This window comes from Notolepis coatsorum (assembly GCF_963971535.1).
Source record: "Notolepis coatsorum genome assembly, chromosome: 5".
NCBI classification, from domain to species: domain Eukaryota; kingdom Metazoa; phylum Chordata; class Actinopteri; order Aulopiformes; family Paralepididae; genus Notolepis; species Notolepis coatsorum.
Window position 1 is genome coordinate 117,504,022 of NC_140169.1, and position 21,528 is coordinate 117,525,549.

At 40.9% G+C, this 21,528-nt stretch overlaps 1 protein-coding gene across 1 annotated transcript in view; it reads left to right on the top strand.

The window, feature by feature from the left end:
* ints9 (integrator complex subunit 9) overlaps positions 1-21,528 on the top strand; it is a 55,382-nt gene that overhangs the window by 15,191 nt on the left and 18,663 nt on the right. Inside the window, exons 6-13 of the mRNA XM_084315077.1 lie at positions 122-208; positions 914-1,034; positions 1,681-1,815; positions 4,342-4,453; positions 6,981-7,161; positions 7,887-7,947; positions 8,315-8,486; positions 17,866-17,990. Coding sequence (XP_084171203.1) covers positions 122-208; positions 914-1,034; positions 1,681-1,815; positions 4,342-4,453; positions 6,981-7,161; positions 7,887-7,947; positions 8,315-8,486; positions 17,866-17,990 — 994 coding nt within the window. The remainder of the gene's footprint in view (positions 1-121; positions 209-913; positions 1,035-1,680; positions 1,816-4,341; positions 4,454-6,980; positions 7,162-7,886; positions 7,948-8,314; positions 8,487-17,865; positions 17,991-21,528) is intronic.

Below are 21,528 nucleotides of genomic sequence, written 5' to 3' on the forward strand. Positions count from 1 at the left end.
TGTCAAGGGGTTCAGGGAGGGACCTAAATGACAGGGAGATGGTCTTGCTCTGCCACCCAGGAATATGAAAATATACTGTTACTAGTTAAGAAACGCTGGAGCTTTGCTGTGTCTCCCTCAGACTCCTGATGGAAGAATTGGTGAACTTCATGGAGAGAGTTCCTAAAGCCCAGTCTGCCACCTGCTGGAAGACCAAGGAAATGCAGAGGTAGGTAACGCTACTGACGAGTACAAAACCAGAACGGTCCTCTTGAGCGATGCCACACTCAGGCTACAGCGTGGTTGGTATACCTGTGAACCCTGCCCTCCAGTTATGAACGTTTAGGAGAACACCAAGTAGAAGTACAACCCAAGTACAACCGAAGAAACGGAGAGGAAAAAAATAGGGATAAAAACAAAAAAAACAACACAAATCAGCAGCTACATATTATGAAGGTGGGGGTCACAACTTTAATATAGTCCATAAATGGACTACATACATACCTTATCAAACATGTCTGATGAGACTCTTATTGTGAGTTTCTCAAGTTTGAGATGTTGCATCACCTCTCTAGGCTACTGGGTCTAGCTTGGTGGATGAGGAGACTTCCAGTGAAGGAGGATCATTCTCTGTGTCAGCAATGCAACACATTTAGTTATAAGAAGAGATATGATAAGATATTGCTTTATTGAGCTTGGGGAAAAGCAGGCGTCATAGCAGCATGGGGGAGGAGGGGGTACAGGTTTGGGCATGATAATAGTAGAAGACATAAATATAGGCAATAGAATTATAGTACCGTACATATAAAAAACGATTATCTGTAATTTAGTACCAGAGAGATTATCATTGTTTCCCCTACTATGCCAACAATACGTCTAGTCTGTCATCAATATACCTGTATTTCCTTTCTGTTTATATATGATTATTGTTCAGAATGCTGCCCGGGCCGCTGAAGGATGCGGTGGAGGTGTGGGCGTGGAAGCGGTGCTACAGTATGCAGGAGGTCAACTCAGCCCTCAGCAAGGTCCAGCTGGTGGGCTACTCACAGAAAGTGGTAAGATCTCTTCCCATCACTCTGTGTATTGGTGCATGTGTGTAATAGGGATGCACCCATGTGGGTTTTTGAGGTCGATACCAATTTCCCCCTGTCGGCTGACACTAATAAATAAATTACCACAAAACGAATTGCAAATTTTCATTTTCATTTTCTTTAAACAAACATAGTTGCTAGTGTTGTTCTTTTGGCATGAGCATTAAGCAGATCTCTAGCTGTATGATGGCCAAATATCAGCTGTAAAATTTGTATCTGACTGATACCGATTGTGCTTTTTAAAGTCTATATCGGCCAATGCAGATTATCTGCCGATATATCGGTGCATCCATCATGCATGCAGTCATCCATCTACTCCTGGAAAGAGGCTGAAGTTTGTCACTGACTCTGCAAGCGGTGTAAATACAATACAATAAGGTAGTCGATTTAATTAAACAATCCTGCTTGCCACCTCTGACCATACATACATTTCTTCCCATTGGTCCACAACGATGGACTGAAAGCGAATGTTGCTGTCACTCTGTGTTTTGCGACTGTCTTTGGTCATTATTCAAATCAACACATCAACTACAGAAGTAAAACATGACCCTAATGCTGTTTCATGATGACATGAAATTATCCTGTTTACCTTATTCACGTTGTTCTCCAGGAGCTGTTTGGAGCCGTACAGGTCTCGCCCCTGAGTTCTGGCTACTCATTAGGTAGTTCCAACTGGGTCATCCAATCACATTATGAGAAGGTGGCTTATGTGTCTGGCTCCTCCCTCCTCACCACCCATCCACAGGTAGGTCAAAGAAACACCTTTGGTATTTTTTTAGGTCGTTGGTCTTTTGGTCAAGAGACCCAATAACCGATTGGAAAGAGGCACAGTATATAGATATATAGACTGGTGGCTCCCTCCTCCCTCTCAACACAAGCTGAAACTACTGTTTGGGCTTGGGGGGAGGGGCACACCGCTGTGAAGGAAGGGTGCGCTGCATTTACAACACAAGACAAAATTACAGCAACACGGCATGTGGCACAATATATAGTTTTATCTTCATTATCTTGTTTTCATGATCGTGGGAAGTGAAACTCTGTTAATCACCCAGCCCCACAGTGAGTTTCTTATATATACTGTAAGAGGTTGTGTTGACTTTTGAACATGCAACACACAGATACTCTTATTGGAGTACAATGTTTTTGATCAGAGCTATCGTGTAGAAGTACTTTCTGTAGTCTTTGCCCCCCCCCCCTTCCCCGGCTCAGCAAGTTGAGCGCTGGAGTCAAGTATCTGTATTCAATCTCTTCACTCTTGATTTGGGAGCATATACCCATTGCATCAAATTGGGAGCTAAAACCCCAGCTTCCCAGACCAACACCCTACAGCTTAGCTCCAAGAAGGCTGTTTTACACCAGGGCCAGTGTGGATGCCGACCGGAGCTGCTTCAGTTCCACGCCCATGTTAACGGATGAGTGAATTCACAATAGCCCGTGGACTGGACGCATGGAACATTTCACCAGTCATCACTGGTTTTGTGGTAGTTGTAAGGGGTCTATTATTAAATCATTATCTCCAACAAATGTTGTGTAAATTTTATAAATAACAAATAAGAAAATGTGGTGAAATACCCTGGCCACAGTGGCACGAAACCATTGCACAAGTGCGACCATTAACACTTTGATTACCACTGGTGAACATGGTAAAACGTGGTTAAATGCCACCACCCACTTCAATGATAGCGTTGTGAACGCATAATCTCTGTCAAATTATTAAATTATGGTGTCTAATCTGCCCGTCGTTTATCAATGACTTGTTTGCAGTCAACATTATCGAAACGGATTGTTTTTTAATCGGTTCATTTCCATTTTATAGCATTTTGAAAAGCCCTTGTTTTTCAGGAAAATATATAGATTCCGTGATAAACGGCATTTACTGGAATATTCTGGCATACACAAACTGACATTTTTCGGCCTATTTATGAATCGTTTTCAAATAAACGCTAGATTATCGATAGTATATGTGTACTTATGCACACTATAGAAGCGGGCTGAAATATCGATTCTCTCATTTCCTGATCAGCGCGCACACACAGACACACACACACACACACACATAGGGCACACGTTGATATCTCTGTGAAAAAAGCTCTGATTATCCTAAGACTGGTCAAATAGATTCCTTACCTCAGATCAGATGTTATCCAAAAAGATTATTCCAATTCCTGATCGCCATTCCAAATATTGATCGCGTTTATTGATTCAGCGTTGGGTACTGTAAATATATATTCCACGTGTTTTCCGGGCCGGCGATCAACTTGGGTCTCTTCAGTTGGCTTGACGGAAAAGTAAAATGAGGAAACCCCTTCATCAGTCTAAACTAATGGGGTGCAGTTACACAGGGAGAGACGATAGGGGGCAGTATCTTCCCAATTGAGCTCAGAGAGACTCTGCAACACTAGCGTGAGGCTCGATTGATGAAATATGAATTCAAATCGCCAATAAAAAAAAATACGACAAACAAACGCTATATGTCGTGAACTAACGACTTATAGCGTTGTTGGCATCCAAAGTGTTAACGTTGCTTCCCCAGTGGGTAGTAAGAGCAATGTTTAGCGTACTAAGTGACTTCTCACCACCATAAGCAATCAAAAGATTTGGAATCAGACTCATATATTTGATGGGACCCTTGATGAATTTGAGTAGCATTAATAATTTGTACAGAAGAATTTGGCGACATCATCGTCATCGCTGTGCTCACGGACTGAGCGGTACAGGGGATCTTTTGTCCCCTCCGCCATCAGACTGTTTAACACCTCAGGCGAGTCCCCCTGCATGCTGCCCCCCCCCCCCCTCCCATTGGACAATGTGCAATAGTGCTAATTTATCTTAATTTATTGATTTATCTTACTGCTGGTACCTTTTTAAACTTACATTTTTTTAACTTAAATATAGATTTTCTTGTTTGTCCACCTCATTGCTCTCTTTCTCTCTCTCACACTCACATTATTCACATTAATTAATTTGCTTCTGGCTCATCCCACAATAGAAAGACAGAGTGTTGAGTCTTGGGTACTTCCCACTGTGGGAGTGATGTTGCACAGCAGCAGACAAACACGCTTCATGGCCCTTGGTTTCAGCCCTTTGGTATCTTGTGACTGAGGACATTTCCTTGTTTTCAATATGTTTTAAAGAGTCTGCACCCGGGATGCATCAAAAAGTCTTTGAGCTGAGCGAGGCAGTTCTTTGTGATGGATAATGATGTCACACCGGGAAGCCACCATCTTTTGCGCACCTGCTCCATCGTCCCCCTGTTCCTCTTGTCTCCCAGCCCATGGACCAGAGTTCCCTGAAGAACAGTGACGTTCTCATCCTGACAGGCCTCACCCAGATGCCCACCGCCAACCCAGACGGCATGCTGGGGGAGTTCTGCAGCAACCTGGGTAGGTGTCAGTTCACATTTATATTCACCTCTCCAGCTGTCATCATGGGTTGTGGTGTCTTAACACACCATGGGGCGATTTCACAAAGAATGAATTGCGCTGTGCAACATTAGCACACGCTGTGTGCTCCGTCTTTGCGAGCCATTCACTAAAGATATTGCACGGATGAGATACTAGCACAAACACGCCCATAGGTGTGCAATTTGCTCCTGATTTGCTCCAGCGCAGTTGGCTTGCGGAGCAGTTTGCAGCGCTGGCAGATATCAGGAAGGGGAATAAATAAACCCGAAATGAGGCATAGACATAACAATATTTTTCACCATTTGTATTTAGTTTATTTCGTATTGTATTTCATTTATTTCGTAATGTATAGAGCTTGCTTAATTTGTATTTTCATGACACATTGCATCCTTTTGTTTTTGTCACAATCTTTCGTCATTGCATTTGTTTGTCATGTCATCCCCAAATAACTTATTTTGAGCAGACCTGTCCATGGTGCTGAATCTTTAGACCGAAGTTAGGCACTGTGCCAGTGAAAATATTGTCTCATTTAGGAATATTTTTTGAGTGATAAAGTTGTATTTAATGTTTAGTTAAGATAATAGAACCCGAATTATCATATACTCCAGAATAAACTTTTCATTGGCCGTGTTTCCGGTGTCTACTCCTCATGGACCTGACGAAACGTTATAAATTAAAAGTTGATTCTGGAGCATATGAGTGTGCTATTCTCTTTATTGCGATTATTACCTAACCCAGCACCCAAAGGAGTGATGTGCTTTGGGGGGAATGTATAGCATTGCCCCACCGCTATGATCCAGGCATCTAAGCCGGCTTTTTAAGATGCCAAATGTGCGCTCGATCAAATGTGCACGTTCTGATGTGAGCCAGATTGTACGCCGCCTCTCCAACATTGGCAGGATTATGCATGGCAAGTGGACCCAGGGAATTTGGCAACCACATTTGTTATCATATTACTGGTGTTGATTGAATACGTTTGCTTCCTATTTCTAAACACTCCTTTATAAATACGCTTAGTTACCACCAAATCCCTGAAGACGTAAATAGCGTCAATTTAACTGCGCTTGGCAATTAGCGCCGATCTTTGTGAATTTGGAGTGTATCTGCAAGGCTCATTTGCATAGAAAGAGGCACATGTAGGGCGGCTGGGTGGCGCAGTGGGCAAGGCGCTCGCCACCAACGCAGGATATACTGGTATCGAGCCCAGCTCTCTGCATTGCTTCCGGCTTGGCCGGCCGTCGTACTAACACAATTGGCAGTGTTAGAGGGTGGGAAAGCCGGTGGGTGGGTCCTGGTCATTGTAAACAGCGACTCCTACAGTTCGGTCGGGGCGCCTGCTCAGCGAGGAAAGGATCTAAGGGGGGTAGTGTGATCCTTCCACACGTTACACCCTCTCAGTGAGAGTCCGCGCTGCCAGGTGAAAAGAAGCGGTTGATTGGCTAGACGTGTGTCGGAGGAAGCACGTGATAGCCTCCACTCTCCCAGACCGACTGTAGGGGGTAGGTGCGCAGCGACCAGGAAGGGGATTGGGAATTGGCATAACGACTAACATTGGGATGGGAGAAAAACGGAGGAAAAAGGAGGTGGCACATGTTCCGCCCATATTACCTCATTTAAATACCCGCAAATACCACGGACGCACCGGGACGCAACGCATTTCACCCTTTGCGCTTGCTTTGTGGATAGCAAACTGTGTCTCAGAGCTATTTGCACCGGCATAGCGTCAGAAAAAGCTGCGCAATCCCTTTGTGAATTCGCCCCCATGTGTCATTTTGTGTTGTATTTTAGTCGTCAGCAGAATTGTGTTGCAAGGGAACGACTTGAACCCTAGATTATTTCCAGTTAGATTTGATATTGGTAAACACTGCAACTGGAAATAAACTTTGGTCTGTTTTAGAATGTTTCTGTTGTCAAGTCTATAAAGAATATAGAATTGGTGATCCGGATGTTGATGAATCTAAAAACATTTGTAAACATTGCATTTAGGACTCGACTAAAGAAACACATGATCCACACATTTCCATCTTGAATAATGAAGTTGTATTGAATTTTCCTAAAAACACACTTTTTCAATCAATATGCACTCATGACTGTAGCACTCAAGTTCAACACTGTTTGAAGAACAATGTCACTTAGCTGCCAGAGTTGTACCCTTCTTGCTGACTTGTTGTACAGACCTTGTAAGTTGCTTTGGATAAAAGTGTCAGCTAAATGACTAAATGTAAATGTATTGTATTCAATGTGAAACGATCGGTATCTGTGCATTCCCAGTAAAACATGCTTAACACAAACATGTAATTGGTCAAATGTAATGGGTCAAACGCAGAGAGGAACATTTCATCGGCGACCCCCAACCAAATTTAAATGTGCATCTGTGTGTGCCGCCCATCGCATGTGTGTGTCACTGCATGACGACATTGTCAATGTATGCAATGAAAAAACTTCTTCAAAGTCCAGTTTAATAAACATTTTAATAAATTTAATTAAATATGCCCCGTGCCTGTAGCCATGACGATCCGCGCCGGGGGCAACGTGCTGGTGCCATGCTACTCCTCTGGAGTGATCTATGACCTGCTGGAGTGTCTCTACCAGTTCATCGACAGTGCCAACCTGGGCACCACGCCCTTCTACTTCATCTCCCCCGTGGCCAACAGCTCCCTGGAGTTCTCCCAGATCTTTGCCGAATGGTCCGTAAATGTTCAGAGTCGGTGAATCATAACGACGCGCACAACTACATTTTACACGTGCTATGAATTTGTCTTGGCGGGTCGGTGGTGTTGGATGGCATTAGGGATCGCAATATGAGCACTGCTAGAAGGTTTGAACCAGAATTAAAACCTCATTTGGGTGTAGGAGCTCACATAAACAAAGGATATATATTTTCTTGTATATTGGTGATTTCTATTGTTACTGTGACCATCAACGACGCGATCGTAGTGCAAAATATTGTAGATGACTGTAAGCCAGAATTAACAATAATATACAAGAAATACAAAAAAAGTAAACATGTTATTTATATCTATTTTACTGCTGTGAAGCACTTTAGACTGCAGTTCTTATATGAAAGGTGCTATACAAATAATGTCTATTATTATTATCAACTGGAGGTCATAGTTCTTTTTATTTCACCACTGGGTCACTGGTTTTGCAGGTATTCCATAAAATGGTATATTAGCCATGAATGTTGTCCGATTACAATCGTACACCTCAGTTCACTATGAATGAATGAATGAATGAAAACTTTATTTAACAGATTGCAGAATGGGTACAATACAGTACGGCTCAATACATACAATTGTTAAGGGGATGCAGACCAGAGAAAGACGTATTACATTGTCTGTGGTGATGGTGGTTGTGGAGATACTGTGGAAGGCCATGAAAAGATATCAGATTTATATTTTTCTTCCACCAGGCTTTGCCACAACAAGCAGAGCAAGGTCTACCTCCCAGAACCTCCGTTCCCCCATGCAGAGGTAAGGCCTGGGGCGGGGAGGGGGAGGTCACGAGATGCAGAAGGACTGTTTTCAATAACGATATACATATCAACATTTTTGCTTAAACATTAATTATCCATCACATGTTGGATAATCCATTTGATGTTCATTATTGGACTGCAGGGTACTGTGAAATATGTAGTATTAATATTATACTGTAACTTACGTTAGCTTTAAGATCCCAGCTGTCTCCCAAAATACACTATTATGTAGGGGAATGGACTGCTTGCCATCCTTTAAAAAATTAAGAAAATATAGACTATCTCTCACAATGGATCTATCTCAAACCCTGCCCTCTTTTCTTGATCCTCCAATCACAATTGTCGCTTCCCTCGGACAAACAAAGCTCATCCAGACCAACAAGCTGAAGCACTACCCCAGTATCCACGGCGACTTCAGCACAGAGTTCCGCCAGCCGTGCGTGGTGTTCACCGGTCACCCCTCCCTGCGCTTCGGGGACGTGGTGCACTTCATGGAGCTGTGGGGCAAGTCTGGCCTCAACACCATCATCTTCACCGGTGAGCCGCAGAGACTAAAACATCGGTGCTTTGGACCCGGATACCAGGCTAGAATAGAGAGTTTTACCCAATACCAAAATCCCATACCAAGAGCGATGTCCTAACATGTCAGAAGTCAAAGCATGGCTACTTTATTTTCTAATGGAGAGACAAGGATTATATCTCAATCATTTTTGTTAGGTAACGGCAAACTAATGGTCTAGATATATAGTATACTTTTAAACGAATGGTGTAGATATATAGTATACTTTTAAACGAATGGTGTAGATATATAGTATACTTTTAAACTAATGGTCTAGATATATAGTATACTTTTAAACTAATGGTCTAGATATATAGTATACTTTTAAACTAATGGTCTAGATATATAGTATACTTTTAACTAATGGTCTAGAGATATATAGTATACTTTTAAACTAATGGTCTAGATATATAGTATACTTTTTTTTTTTTATCTGGTCGTTTAGTATACTTTTAAACGAATGGTCTAGATGTATAGTATACTTTTAAACTAATGGTCTAGAGATCTACAGTATATTTGTAACAGTAATGGTTCAGATTGGCGCTGGATTGGCTGTCGTTCAGAATATGTTGTGAGTCTCATTGGATCTTAACACCCTCCCTTTCCTTGGACTCAATGGGAGCTCCAGTATGGTATGTCCTTTGGAACTTTGTATGTGGTACTCCTGTGTGTAACTGTGTTTGTAAAAAGCCCTGTTCTGTTTCAGAGCAGAATAGACCTGTCGCTAAACCACGCCCCCTTTGAAAACTCGGTCAAGCTAAGCCGACCGTGGATGACTCTCGTTGACGATGGCCGTAGGTAGCCCCTTTCCTGACTGTGATGCAAGCCTTGCTTCACAGTCACGAAAGGGGCTATGCCGCGGGAGATTTACCACAGCAGGTAATAGACCTGTTTTTTAAAGATAACACAAATATTTCATCTAGAAGCAGACAGAGAGGGTTACAATATGCAGTGGAAAAGTACGTTCATGAGATACACATTTACCTTAGACCTCCATGGTGATGCAAGCATTAGCTATAGATAACGTCGCATTACTTACAGTTGACTTGATTGAAGATTACAAGAACTATGACGATAATCCATGATTATTGCTGATACATTTAGTTTAGGCTAGTGGGCCAACGCAGTATACGAGCTAGACCCGACAGTTGTGTCACTACTAGTCACTAGAATGAGGAAAAAAGTGAGAGCTGTCACTTGCCAACAATCCTCATCCATAAAGGGGTGAGACGTCAGATAATGGTATGCTGCACATTCTAGTGTACATCAGGTCAAATGATTGATTACACTAACTATAAATGTATAGTGATAGAGACCAAAGTAAAAATACCTACCGGTAATAATAAAATAGACCTAATAATAGGGGGCGACAGTGGCTTGGGAGTAGAGCAGTCGTCTGGTAATCCGGAGGTTCCCGGTTTGATTCTCACTCCTCCCGGGCAGCGTGTCGAAGTGTCCTTGAGCAAGACACTGATGAGCAGGTTGGCACCTTGCATGGTTGCCTCCACCGTCGGTGTGTGAGTGAATGGGTAAGATGTGAGAAACAAATTGTAAAGCGCTTTGGATAAAAGCGCTATATAAATACAGCCATTTACCAAAATACCTGTAAATCACAGTATATGGGTACAGGACATTTTCTTTTTCTTATAACTTTTCTTATAACACTAAGTATAAGTTATATTTAATATAAATATAAATAAATGCATATACAACACATTCTCAAGATGGATCACTCTGATTAGAAAAGAAAACCCACAACTAAAGTGTACATAAATAGCCTTTATTTTTTTTACATGGATGTACGATATAAACTGGAATAGCGAACAATATCATGTGTTGTTGTGATACATCTATGGTAATTTACCATTATATTCTTGTAGCCAAATGAATGCTGTGACAAGGCTTAAAATTGATTTTGTCCCAACCCCAGACCTAGGGCTGGGCGATATAACGATAACGATAAATATCGCGATATATTTTAATAATCGATATCGAATATCGAAATTAAAAAAAAAATCGAAAATCGTTTTTTTTTTTATATATATATATATTTTTATTTTTTTGACCTGCAACAGGGCAGTTTTAAAACCAGAGACAGTGGACAGACTTGTCTTTCTTGCCTGCAACTTAAAGTAATGGCTTTGCTTGTCCAAATGACAATACTGACCAAATTGAGATTTATTTTTCTCTTGTCCATTTATTTTGTTTGCTTTCTAATTTAAAATACAGTTTGAAACCGTCTGTACACAGTAGGCTATGTGTGCTAGCAGAACTAGACTCCAGTCACGAGTCACGGTGCACATGTGCGGTGGTTTGTCCACCAAAAAAGCGCCAAAAGATCGAAAATAAACTAGCGGAGCCAGAACTGTTCAACTCCCCTGGAGCCACAGCCAGCAGAGAAGCCAGTTTACTTTAGCTTTTAAACCAGCTGCAGCCTGAGAACTGGAGTGTGAGGGGATGTAACACTAAAGATGGCGGCAATGACAAAGAATTGCTGCAAAATAAACATACATCTGTTGTTAAAAAAAAAAAAAAAAAAATTTAATACTTATAACAATTCGATAATTATCGATATCGAGAAATATGATAACATTATCATATCGTTATCGCGATATGATTTTTTTCCATATCGCCCAGCCCTACCCAGACCCATAGTTCACAAATCGAATTAAAATGTTATCGCTGGATGCACATTGTCAATCTCCTGACCCGTTAGTCATAGTCACAACATTTGCTGTGATTATTGATGACCCTTGGAAGGAGAAACATGTTGATTTTGGTTACCCTTTCTTCTAGTACCTCCATTATGGATTAATAGCCTGGTCTGTTGACATTTGCAATATCAGCAACTGTTGATGAAGATTAACACTTTGATTGCCTAAGGCTAAATTCATGATATACCATCCGTTGCCAGCTCTATTTAACATGGAGAAGTTCCCCTTCTTTGCAGGGCTATAACTTTTTAAATTCTATTGCTAGATTGCCATTATTAGGGCCCATTCAAGGTCCTATATGTATTGTTCATGGTATAGCAACGTTAAACTTTTTCATTCACATATTCATACTAAAATATGGTCTAAGGTATAAGTATGTTTTCATCTCTTTCTGCAGCTTTCTCCAGAATGTGATTTATAGCCCCAAATGCATTATATTGATGATGAAATACAGTTTGATAGCAATCGGCGCGATATAAAAAATTCCAACTGGACGGACTTCTGGAAGTTACTACACGTCATCTGATGTTGACCGGATGGGCGAGGGGGGCGTTTATAATTCCGTGGGCAGCGTTATACCAATCATCTAATGTGGGTCAAATGTTCATCAGATCAGTTAGTATCGAACACGGTAATATTACACGCTAAAACTCACCCCAGTCTCCTCGGGCCGTTTGGCGATCAGCGTGGGGTAGACAGTTTTCCATTATGGGATGTCGAAATACCCGGTCCATTTCCAGGTTGTATAATAGTATATACGTCCAAATCATGTTGTTTATCGAGTTATTGGCAACGGATCGCTATGTATTGTGTCGAGATCGAGTCCCGGGACCTATAGCGAGTGCCCGGAAGTAATATGGGTGATCACCACTTCATCCACATGACTTCCTGTTTGGCGCTTCTGCCGATCGGCCACCAGATGGCGCTCTTGAACCGCTAGAGGATTGAGAGGAGCTCAGAACTGTGTGTGAAGGCTGCAGAGGGGAAATATGATTCCGATCACAGATTTTTGAAATATTGATATTAAAGACTAGTTACCAGGGTGGGTTCTGTTTATAACCTTTATTTACCAGGGTAGGTTCTGTTTATAACCTTTATTTACCACTAGCTGGCTGCTAACGTTAGCTAACTGGGCTGGATATGAATGAATGAATGAAAATGTTTATTTTTTGGACATGTTATTCTCCATATTTCTCCAAACAACTCACGATATCTTGTTCCGTCGAACCAAACAATCATAGCAACAAATTAAAAAAACATTAAAAAAAGAAAAAAATAAGGAATTATAAACAAAAGGTCAAGAGCAATGTGTTTGGTTAGCAGACATGTCCAAAAAAGGAGTAGAGGGAAGCTAAGCTTATTGATCCCTACCCCCTTACATTTATATTTGTTCTTCCATTAATTTTACTAGATATAACATAATTTAGTGTATTACAATATAGAATATACTTTTACTTATATTAAAAGATTACAAGAAAAGAAAAAAACTTGATTCACTTGACAGCAGTGAATATAGTACAGCACTACATACACAATATAACATAACTTTGTTTATCCTCAATACTAATTTCTGTATTTTTCCAATGTGTATTTTTTTAGCTGCTTTTTAAATTGTGCCACATGTTTACTCTGTTTGATGTATTCGGGTAAATTATTCCACAACTTCACTCCACACACCGATATGCACATGCTTTTCAGCGTGGTGTTTACCATTGGTTGTTTAAGATTCCCTCTCCCTCTTAAGTTATATTCTCCTTCCCTGTCTCTGAACCATTTTTGAATGTTGCCTGGGATTAGTTTATATCTGGCTTTGTATACAATGAGGGCAGTTTTGTAATCCACTAGGTCCATAAATGTCAATGCTTGTAGCTTTATAAATAAGTTATTGGTGTGTTCATAATATCCTACATTGTTGATTATTCTTATTGCTTTTTTTGCATGGTGCATATTGGCTGTAGAGTGCTTTTGTAGGTATTACCCCACACCTCCGCACAGTAGCTCATATATGGTAGGAAGTGTACAGTACAGTGTATACAGTGTTTTTTGGTTTAGAATGTGTTTTATCTTGCATGGAACACCAACACTCCGTGCCAATTTAGTCCTGACATATTTGATATGAGGTTTCCAGTTGAGTTTGTGGTCTATTATCACACCCAGAAATGTATTCTCAAATACCCTCTCCCGTTTAATACTATCAATCATTAGTTCCACCGGTGTATTTACTTGTATATCGCGTTTACCAAATATCATGAATTAGTTTTTTTTTTTTATATTTAATGATAATTTATTTACATCAAACCACACTTTCAGCTTGGTTAGCTCAGCTGTGACATTCTTTAAAAGCATTTGGAGGTTCTCTCCCTCACAGAAGACATTTGTATCGTCAGCAAAAATTACATTTTTCAATATTTTAGACTCATTACCTATATCATTTATATACTGTATGAATAGTTTCGGGCCCAGAATTGATCCTTGCGGCACACCACAGATTATGTTTGACTGAGTGGACCTGTACTCCCCCAACTGCACAAACTGTTGTCTTTGTTCTAAGTAACTCTTTAACCAATTGAGCCCTACTCCTCTGATCCCATACCTTTCCAATTTTAGTAGCAGAATATCATGATTTATAGTGTCAAACGCCTTCTTCAGATCTATAAAGACCCCTATTGCAAACTTCTTATTATCAATTATGCTTGTCAGTTCTTCTACTAGGTCCATTAGTGCCAATGCCGTTGAATGATTCGATCTAAATCCATATTGACTGTCTATAAGTAATGCGTGTTTATCAATGAAACTGTCCAATCGTGCTGCAAATACCTTTTCCATTATCTTTGAGAACTGGGAAAGAAGAGAAACCGGCCTGTAATTGGTGAATAGATTTTTCTCACCGGCTTTGAAGATCGGTATCACTTTTGCAGTTTTCATTTTGGTGGGGAAGGCACCCAGTTTGAATGAGAGGTTACAAATATGCACTAAAGGGTCTGCTATGGCTATTATTACTTGCTTAATTAAGGTCATGTCAATGCCGTTCCAATCTGTCGATATTTTATTCTTAAAATTGTTCACAGTATCCATAATTTCTTTTTTATCCGTTTTTCTCAAGAAGATAGTACTTGGGTTCCTTTCTTCAAAATAGTTAGAAACACCTCCCCCTTGTGGCGGGGTTATCTCCTCTGCCAATTTAGGCCCTACATTCACAAAGAAGAAATTCTGCCACCTCATTTGTATTACTTACTGACTTTCCCTCATCTATAAATTCATCTGGAAATCCAGAACTAGTTGCTTTATTTCTTATAATTGAGTTTAATATATTCCATGTTCCCTTTGTTATTTAATTTTTTTTCTAATACATTATTATAGTACTCTTTCTTACATTTTCTAACAATATCAGTTAGTTTACTTTTGTATAGTTTATACTTAATTTCTTTCTCTTTATTTCTATGCTTTATAAATTCTCTATATAAGGTGTTCTTTTTTTTTGCAAGCATTCAACATACCCAGGTATGCAGTGGTGGGCATACGTGGTCAAACGACGTTTAGGCTACGTCACTGAGGCAGAAATGCGCGCATCCTATTATTATGCAAAGTCTAGGTGATTAGTGCCGGCCGGGGTGCCTATACGGCGCGACGACACAAAAATTACTCGTCGCGCCGTATACCCCGGCCGGCACTTATCACCTAGACTGTGTGTGCGTGTGTGTGTGTGGAGTGTTGGGCGTGTGTTATGTGACAAAAGACTGCCTGTCTCGTCCCCAGCTCCTGAAAGAGGAGAGAGACATGTATGCGCGTGCACGCGCGCGCGGGAGCACGCATGCACGTGGCGTTTGGCCTTGGCCCATATTACGACTGCACCACTGAACATACCTCCCGTAATCCAGGGTTTGGCAGATTTTTTTGCATTTGTTCTACTTTGCTGCATTGGACAGCTTCTGTCATATAGCAGCAGGAACATATTCAGAAAAGAATCATAAGCAGAATCCACATCTATTGATTCATATACATTTCTCCAATCCTGTGATAATAGTTATTTTCTGAACCTATTTAAAGTGATATACGATAGCTAGTTCGCAGTCAAAGTCAAACGTTAGCAAACTAATAGTTTGGTCTACGTTTCTAATACATGCCGTCAAATATTATGTCTTTATGAATTGACCTTACCTTTGAGCAAACATAAGTGTCCTTGGTAATGGTCTTCACATTCAGTTGTGTATGTGGTCGACGACACAGTAGAATCCACCGCTTGCACTGCTCTAGTTTTTGTTTGGGCTTCGGAAAAGGTATGAAATATACTCCTCCATCCAGTCTTTCAGGGTACCTGGTGTCTGAATTACAGGTACCCCACCCCATGCACAGCGTTTCACCATCGGATATTATGTAGATAATAACATAAAACTGAACTCTTGACAGTGGTTTCGATCAAAGCCGTCTGGTTTGATACAGCCTACTAGGGCTGACCTTCGAATTTTTTTTTGGCAATCGAAGCTTCGGGGCCGAGCTTCGATTTTAATTCGAAGCTTCTATAATGTTATGTTGTGGGACTTGTACAGCACTTTGGTAAACTTTGTTGTTTTTAAATGTGCTCTATAAATAAAGTGGATTGGATTAATGAATTAAGTAGCCCCTTTCGTGACTGTGACACAGCCAACACAGCTGTGTGATTTAATTCAAGGTGGATCGCTGTTGTCGTTTGAACAACTTCAGATTTCATGGGAACTACCAATCCCCCAAATCAAGAATGTTTAAGATGATAATAAGACCAATTATCAGTGAATGTTCATGCATTTTTAAGAAGGGCTACTTCCACAAAAAAACAAAGAACTCACCAAAACATCGCAGTAGCACCTTATCTAAATGTTCTATTTCATATATGGAGATTCATATTTATTTATGTATTGCATGCATTTCTACATTTTATTTCCTATTTTGTTTATTCATCCCAGTATCTTTCTTTCTTATGTGTGGAATTCTACAAGGCATTTACATTCACATTTACATTTAGTCATTTAGCTGACGCTTTTATCCAAAGCGACTTACAAGTTCTGTACGACAGGTCATCAGGAAGGATACAACTCTATCAGCTGAGTAACAATATTCATCAAAGTGTTGCGTGTTACAGTGTAGGTTAGTTTATTAGGACAAGTGCATGACAGTAAGGTTAGTTAGGGTTAGTTTTTTTATTTTATTTTTTTTATTTTATTTCAGATAATGGTTGAAGAAGTGCGTCTTTAGTCGACGGCGAAAGATTGGACGGGATTCGGCTGTCCTAACTGGGGTGGGTAGTTCATTCCACCATTGTGGGGCAAGGACTGAGAATAGGCGTGTAGGTGGTGTATATGTGTTTGAGGATGATATCCTTCAAACAGGCAATAGTGATGATATAATTTGGGCAGTGCTGAGCTGGGTTACTTTCCTCCAGTGTATTTGTCCCCCGGCCCCACCCAATGGCCCCATGCGCACACACACACACACACACACACACACACACACACACACACACACACACACACACACACACACACACACACACACACACACACACACACACACACACACACACACACACACACACACACACACACACACACACACACACACACACACACACACACACACACACACACACACACACACACACACACACACACACACACCGAAGTAAAAAAAAAAAAAAAATGATTTTTTTAAAATAAATAAATATTTTTCGTTTTTTTTTTTTTTTTTTTTTTACTTCGATTTTTCTTTTAATGTTCGAAGCTTGTGCCATCGAACGAAGCTTCGAAGTATTTAAGACAGCCCTACAGCCTACAAACCTAGTTGACAGAGGTTTGTGCAGCGAGGATTTTGCTGTGATATGATTGGACAAATTCTATTTTGGGGCGTGGTTTAGCGACAGGTCTATTCCTACTTTTTAAACAAAAACACATTAGTATTACTTGGCACATGGTGCTACCTTTGCATTTCCTTAAATATGTGTGTTTTTAACACTTTAAAATATGTGTATATTGAATAATTAGTTTGTAATGGTTTTTCCACCATAAATGTTCAATTAACTACTGAAAATGGCTTAGCAGCATCCCTACATCTTTGCCTTCACTGAGAAAGCAAGGATCTATGAACCCCCCTTCCCCCCTCACATTTCTCATTTTTCCACCTAAACGGTTCGCCAAAAATGAACACTTCTTAGCTTTATACACAATCATATATAATGATTATCGCATTATAATTTAAAAAATATTGTTTTTGTGCATAGGTCACTAGATGTATCAACTTGTAATACGAGTTTCATGTTAGCATTTCTTGGATGACGGTGTGACCAGTTGGGCAATAGCGATCATGATTTGGTTTGGAGGATTAGTTGCATCACACAGGTGATTTTGAGAGGAAGTACAGAGAACCCCCCCCCTCCAGTGAAAGAATGTGAACAGGGCACTGGTGATGTAGTCAAAGTCATTGAGTGGAGGGGACCTTTTAAACATGGCAATTAACAGCTCCCAATATTGGTCTATGAAAGTATTGTGTATAAGTGAAAGTATTGCTTTTGCTGTTGATACATGTTAGTGTGTTCTCAGCCACGGGGGAAACCCTTGACATGCAATAGCCTTGCTGTCGATAAGCGGCTATTGTTTTGACTTTCAACCCCCAGAACCAGACTTCTCCTACCTGGATGCTCTGGCCCCCTACCAGCCCCTGGCCATGAAGTGTGTCTACTGTCCCATCGACACACGCCTCAACTTCCACCAGGTCACCAAACTGCTCAAGGAGGTCCAGGTACACTGTGTCCACAATCTATTTTGTTGTCTGTATTAGGTATAGCCTATATAAATTATATATGCATAGCCTACATTATGCAACAGTAATTTGCACATAATGCAGCATGGCACAGACATGTCACACGGAGCCCCGCGAAGCCTGCATACAGTAAACTTGATCGTTAATATAACTGTTGTCCTTGTATCTTTACGCTTATGAAAACATTTAATAATATTTATAGGCTATAGGCCCTCGTTTGGCCATAATAGCCTGTTCTCAAATGGCTAAATTTCCTCGCTGACTGACCCATGTATAGCCTATATATCATATCATATTCCTATATGTCTCCATGGAATCGTGCGGCTCGGGGAAGAAAGGGAACCCCTGCTATAGCCTATCCTTTATAATGTTATGCTATTTTATTTACAGTAGTCTATTTATGATTTGTTTCCATAGCCGGTCTCAGTTATGCTGTGGTTGAGATGGGTCGGGATTAATGAAGCTGATAGGAGACTGCTTCTCGGCTATACGAATTAAAGGAAAGCTACGATTGAAAAGAATGTACTTCCTTCTTGATAATAGCATATACTATAACAATAATACGAGAGTACAAGAACAATGAATCTCACTGCCATGTATTGTAGCCTATATGTATAGCATGCCTATGTGATCAATAAAAACGCGAACTTGAATTCCATAATCATATTTATGTTGTGTCTGTCCCAGGGCTCTACAGTGCGACCATATTGCTCGCATATGCCCCTAAAAATATGTGCGTGCGAACATGCAAAATCAAGTACTCGCACGGCGTGCGAGTGGGGCCAGCGAGTGCAGAGTACAGCCTCTCATTCGTCCTTTTTTTTCTCTGCTGCGAGAATCGTTAAACTACAAGTCCCACAGTTCACAGCCGCATAAACGTTCCAATCACAGTAGTTTCCTGTGGTCACGCGACTGGAAACCGAAAGTAATGATCAGCGGCTGCGTCACTGTCTGAGTCAAACAATAATACAGCCATGTCGAAGCCCATTCATTTTTATTTTGCGCGAAAGATACCGGAGAATGAGAAGTCAGGCGAGGCAGCTCATGTTACAGAGGTGATGGTTAACGTTAACGTTAACCAAGATACTGACGCTAGCCAGCATGCTAGCGAAGTTGGCCAAGCTAGCGAGGCTACACCCACTGTAGCACCCAATGTAGCCACTGTAGCTAGCGAAGCTACACCCACTGGAGCCGGAGGGAAGACATACAAATTTAACGTGAATTGGCTAAACATTTCCCCATGGCTAGAGTTCGAAAACAATGTCATGTTTTGTAAATATTGCAAAGTAGGATTGATGCATTGCGATGCATTGTTACACCCCTACAACTGGCCCACTGTGTATGTGTGTACAGCTAACTTGGCTAGCGTTATCAACCGCAGAGGTGGGCAATGGGTCCAGCTGTAGCGCCGGACGGCCAGAGTGCAAGCGGTGTGGCAATAGGGTCCAGCTGCAGCGCCGGACGGCCAGAGTGCAACGGTGTGACGTCGTAATTGGCAGAATCGACTGTCAATCAATGGTCTACCTGACACGCAAACTACTGTACTGGAGGTGTACAGTATTTCAATAGGCAACCCTGAAAGGATTATTTTTCTAAAAGAGCAACACTAGCTCCCCCCTCTACTGATGGCCCTGGTTGTAAAGCCAGTGTCTCCTTTTTGTTCAATATCACTGCCTTTCTTATTAGGCCTAGTTGTTGGCTACAACTTTGCCATAGTAGGCATTAATCACTTAATTAATAGTTCAAATGTCTGTCCCATTCCCGTTTGCACACGCAGATGATACACACACACGCACACAGTGGGCCAGTGACTTTGGTGGTATGTGCTATTGCACAGATGTGTCCCGTTTGCACATGCACGCACAGTACAAATATACATTTATTTTTGAAAAAAAAAATAAACTCTGTTACTTGACATATTTTCACTGTGCTCCTAAATATTTTTGGGTGCTCCTAAATTTCTTTGTGTGCTCCTAAATTTTTTCATTTAGGAGCACCTGTGCCCCTAGTGAAAAAGGTTAAGTCAAGTCAAGTCAAGTCAAGAGTTTTAATTGTCACGGCATACAGGTATACAATGAAATGCGGGTGGTCTTGCCCGCAACGATGTGCAATACAGTGGTACATATAATAGAATCAAAAGAAGGAAACAACATTGTGCAGTAACAGGTAGCAGGTAACATGGAGTGACATCTCGGTATCTGTACATAGTTATTTACAGAGCATATGGGACATGCTAGTTAGCTTTGGTAGTGCAATACACTGTTCCTGTTATTCTAATTTAAAGTGTCCTTTCCTTTGGCCATAAGTGTGCGTGTGTGCGACATGAGTGTGTGCCCGCTCATGTTAAAGTGTTAAGTGGCTGCTCGTGTGTGAGCGTGCACAGTGTGCGTGTCGTGTGTGTGTTCATGTGTGCTTGTGTGTGGAAGGTTAGCGTAGAGCCCTGTGTCCACTATGTTTGTTACTTTGTTATTTCCCCCCCCTATCTATGTAAAGCGACCTTGGGTCTCTTGAAAGGCGCTATATAAAATGAAGCTATTATTATTATTATTATTATTATTATTATTATTATTATTATTATTATTATTATTATTATTATTATTATTATTATTATTATTATTATTATTATTATTATTATTATCACGTCTGTGCAGGAGCTCACAAATAGACTGTCTTAGTCTCAGTGAAGTTTCAACAGAGGTCATCTATTCTAACCAACAAATTGAAGTAGAAAGCATTTTGTTGTGACCAATCTTATTTGGAAACATGACACACAAAATAATAGTATTTCGCTTTTTATTTGAAACAATATTTAATCGCGTTTGGAGGTGGGTGTTCTGCGTCTGCCCCCCCGTGCCAAACAAGCAGGCCAACCTCTTGTACTGTCGCTATTTTACAATGAACTATAATGAATTACGGTTCATACAGAACACGCGCCAGTGTTGAAACTAATGCACGGAAGCTTATTTCCGCGTTGAAACTAATGCATGAAACTGATGAAAGCATAATGCCGTCCGTCTGCAGTCTCCATATTCTACCGCCGGGCGCCAGGTACGCATGGTCTGAGCTGAGCGTAGATATACGCACAAAGTCAAGCACACGTTCAAATTGCACACTTTGCTTAGAAATGATCGTACGCACGGGTTACGCACATATCTGTGCGTACGCAACATTGATCAAGTCAAGTCAAGAGTTTTATTTGTCATGGCATACAAGTATACAATGAAATGCGGGTGGTCTTGCCCGCAACGATGTGCAATACAGTAGTACAACATATAATGGAATCCAATAAACAACATTGTGCAATAAACGGGTAACATAGTGGGACATCACGGTATTTGTACATCGTTATTTACAGAGCATGAAGGACATGCTAGGTCCCTTGGTAGTGCAATACACTGTTACTATACTATTTTTAAAGTGACCTTTCCTTTGTGGCCATAAGTGTGGGCGTGTGCAGCATGAGTGAGTGTTTTCTCATGTTAAAGTGGCTGCTAGTGTGCGAGCGTGCACAGCGTGC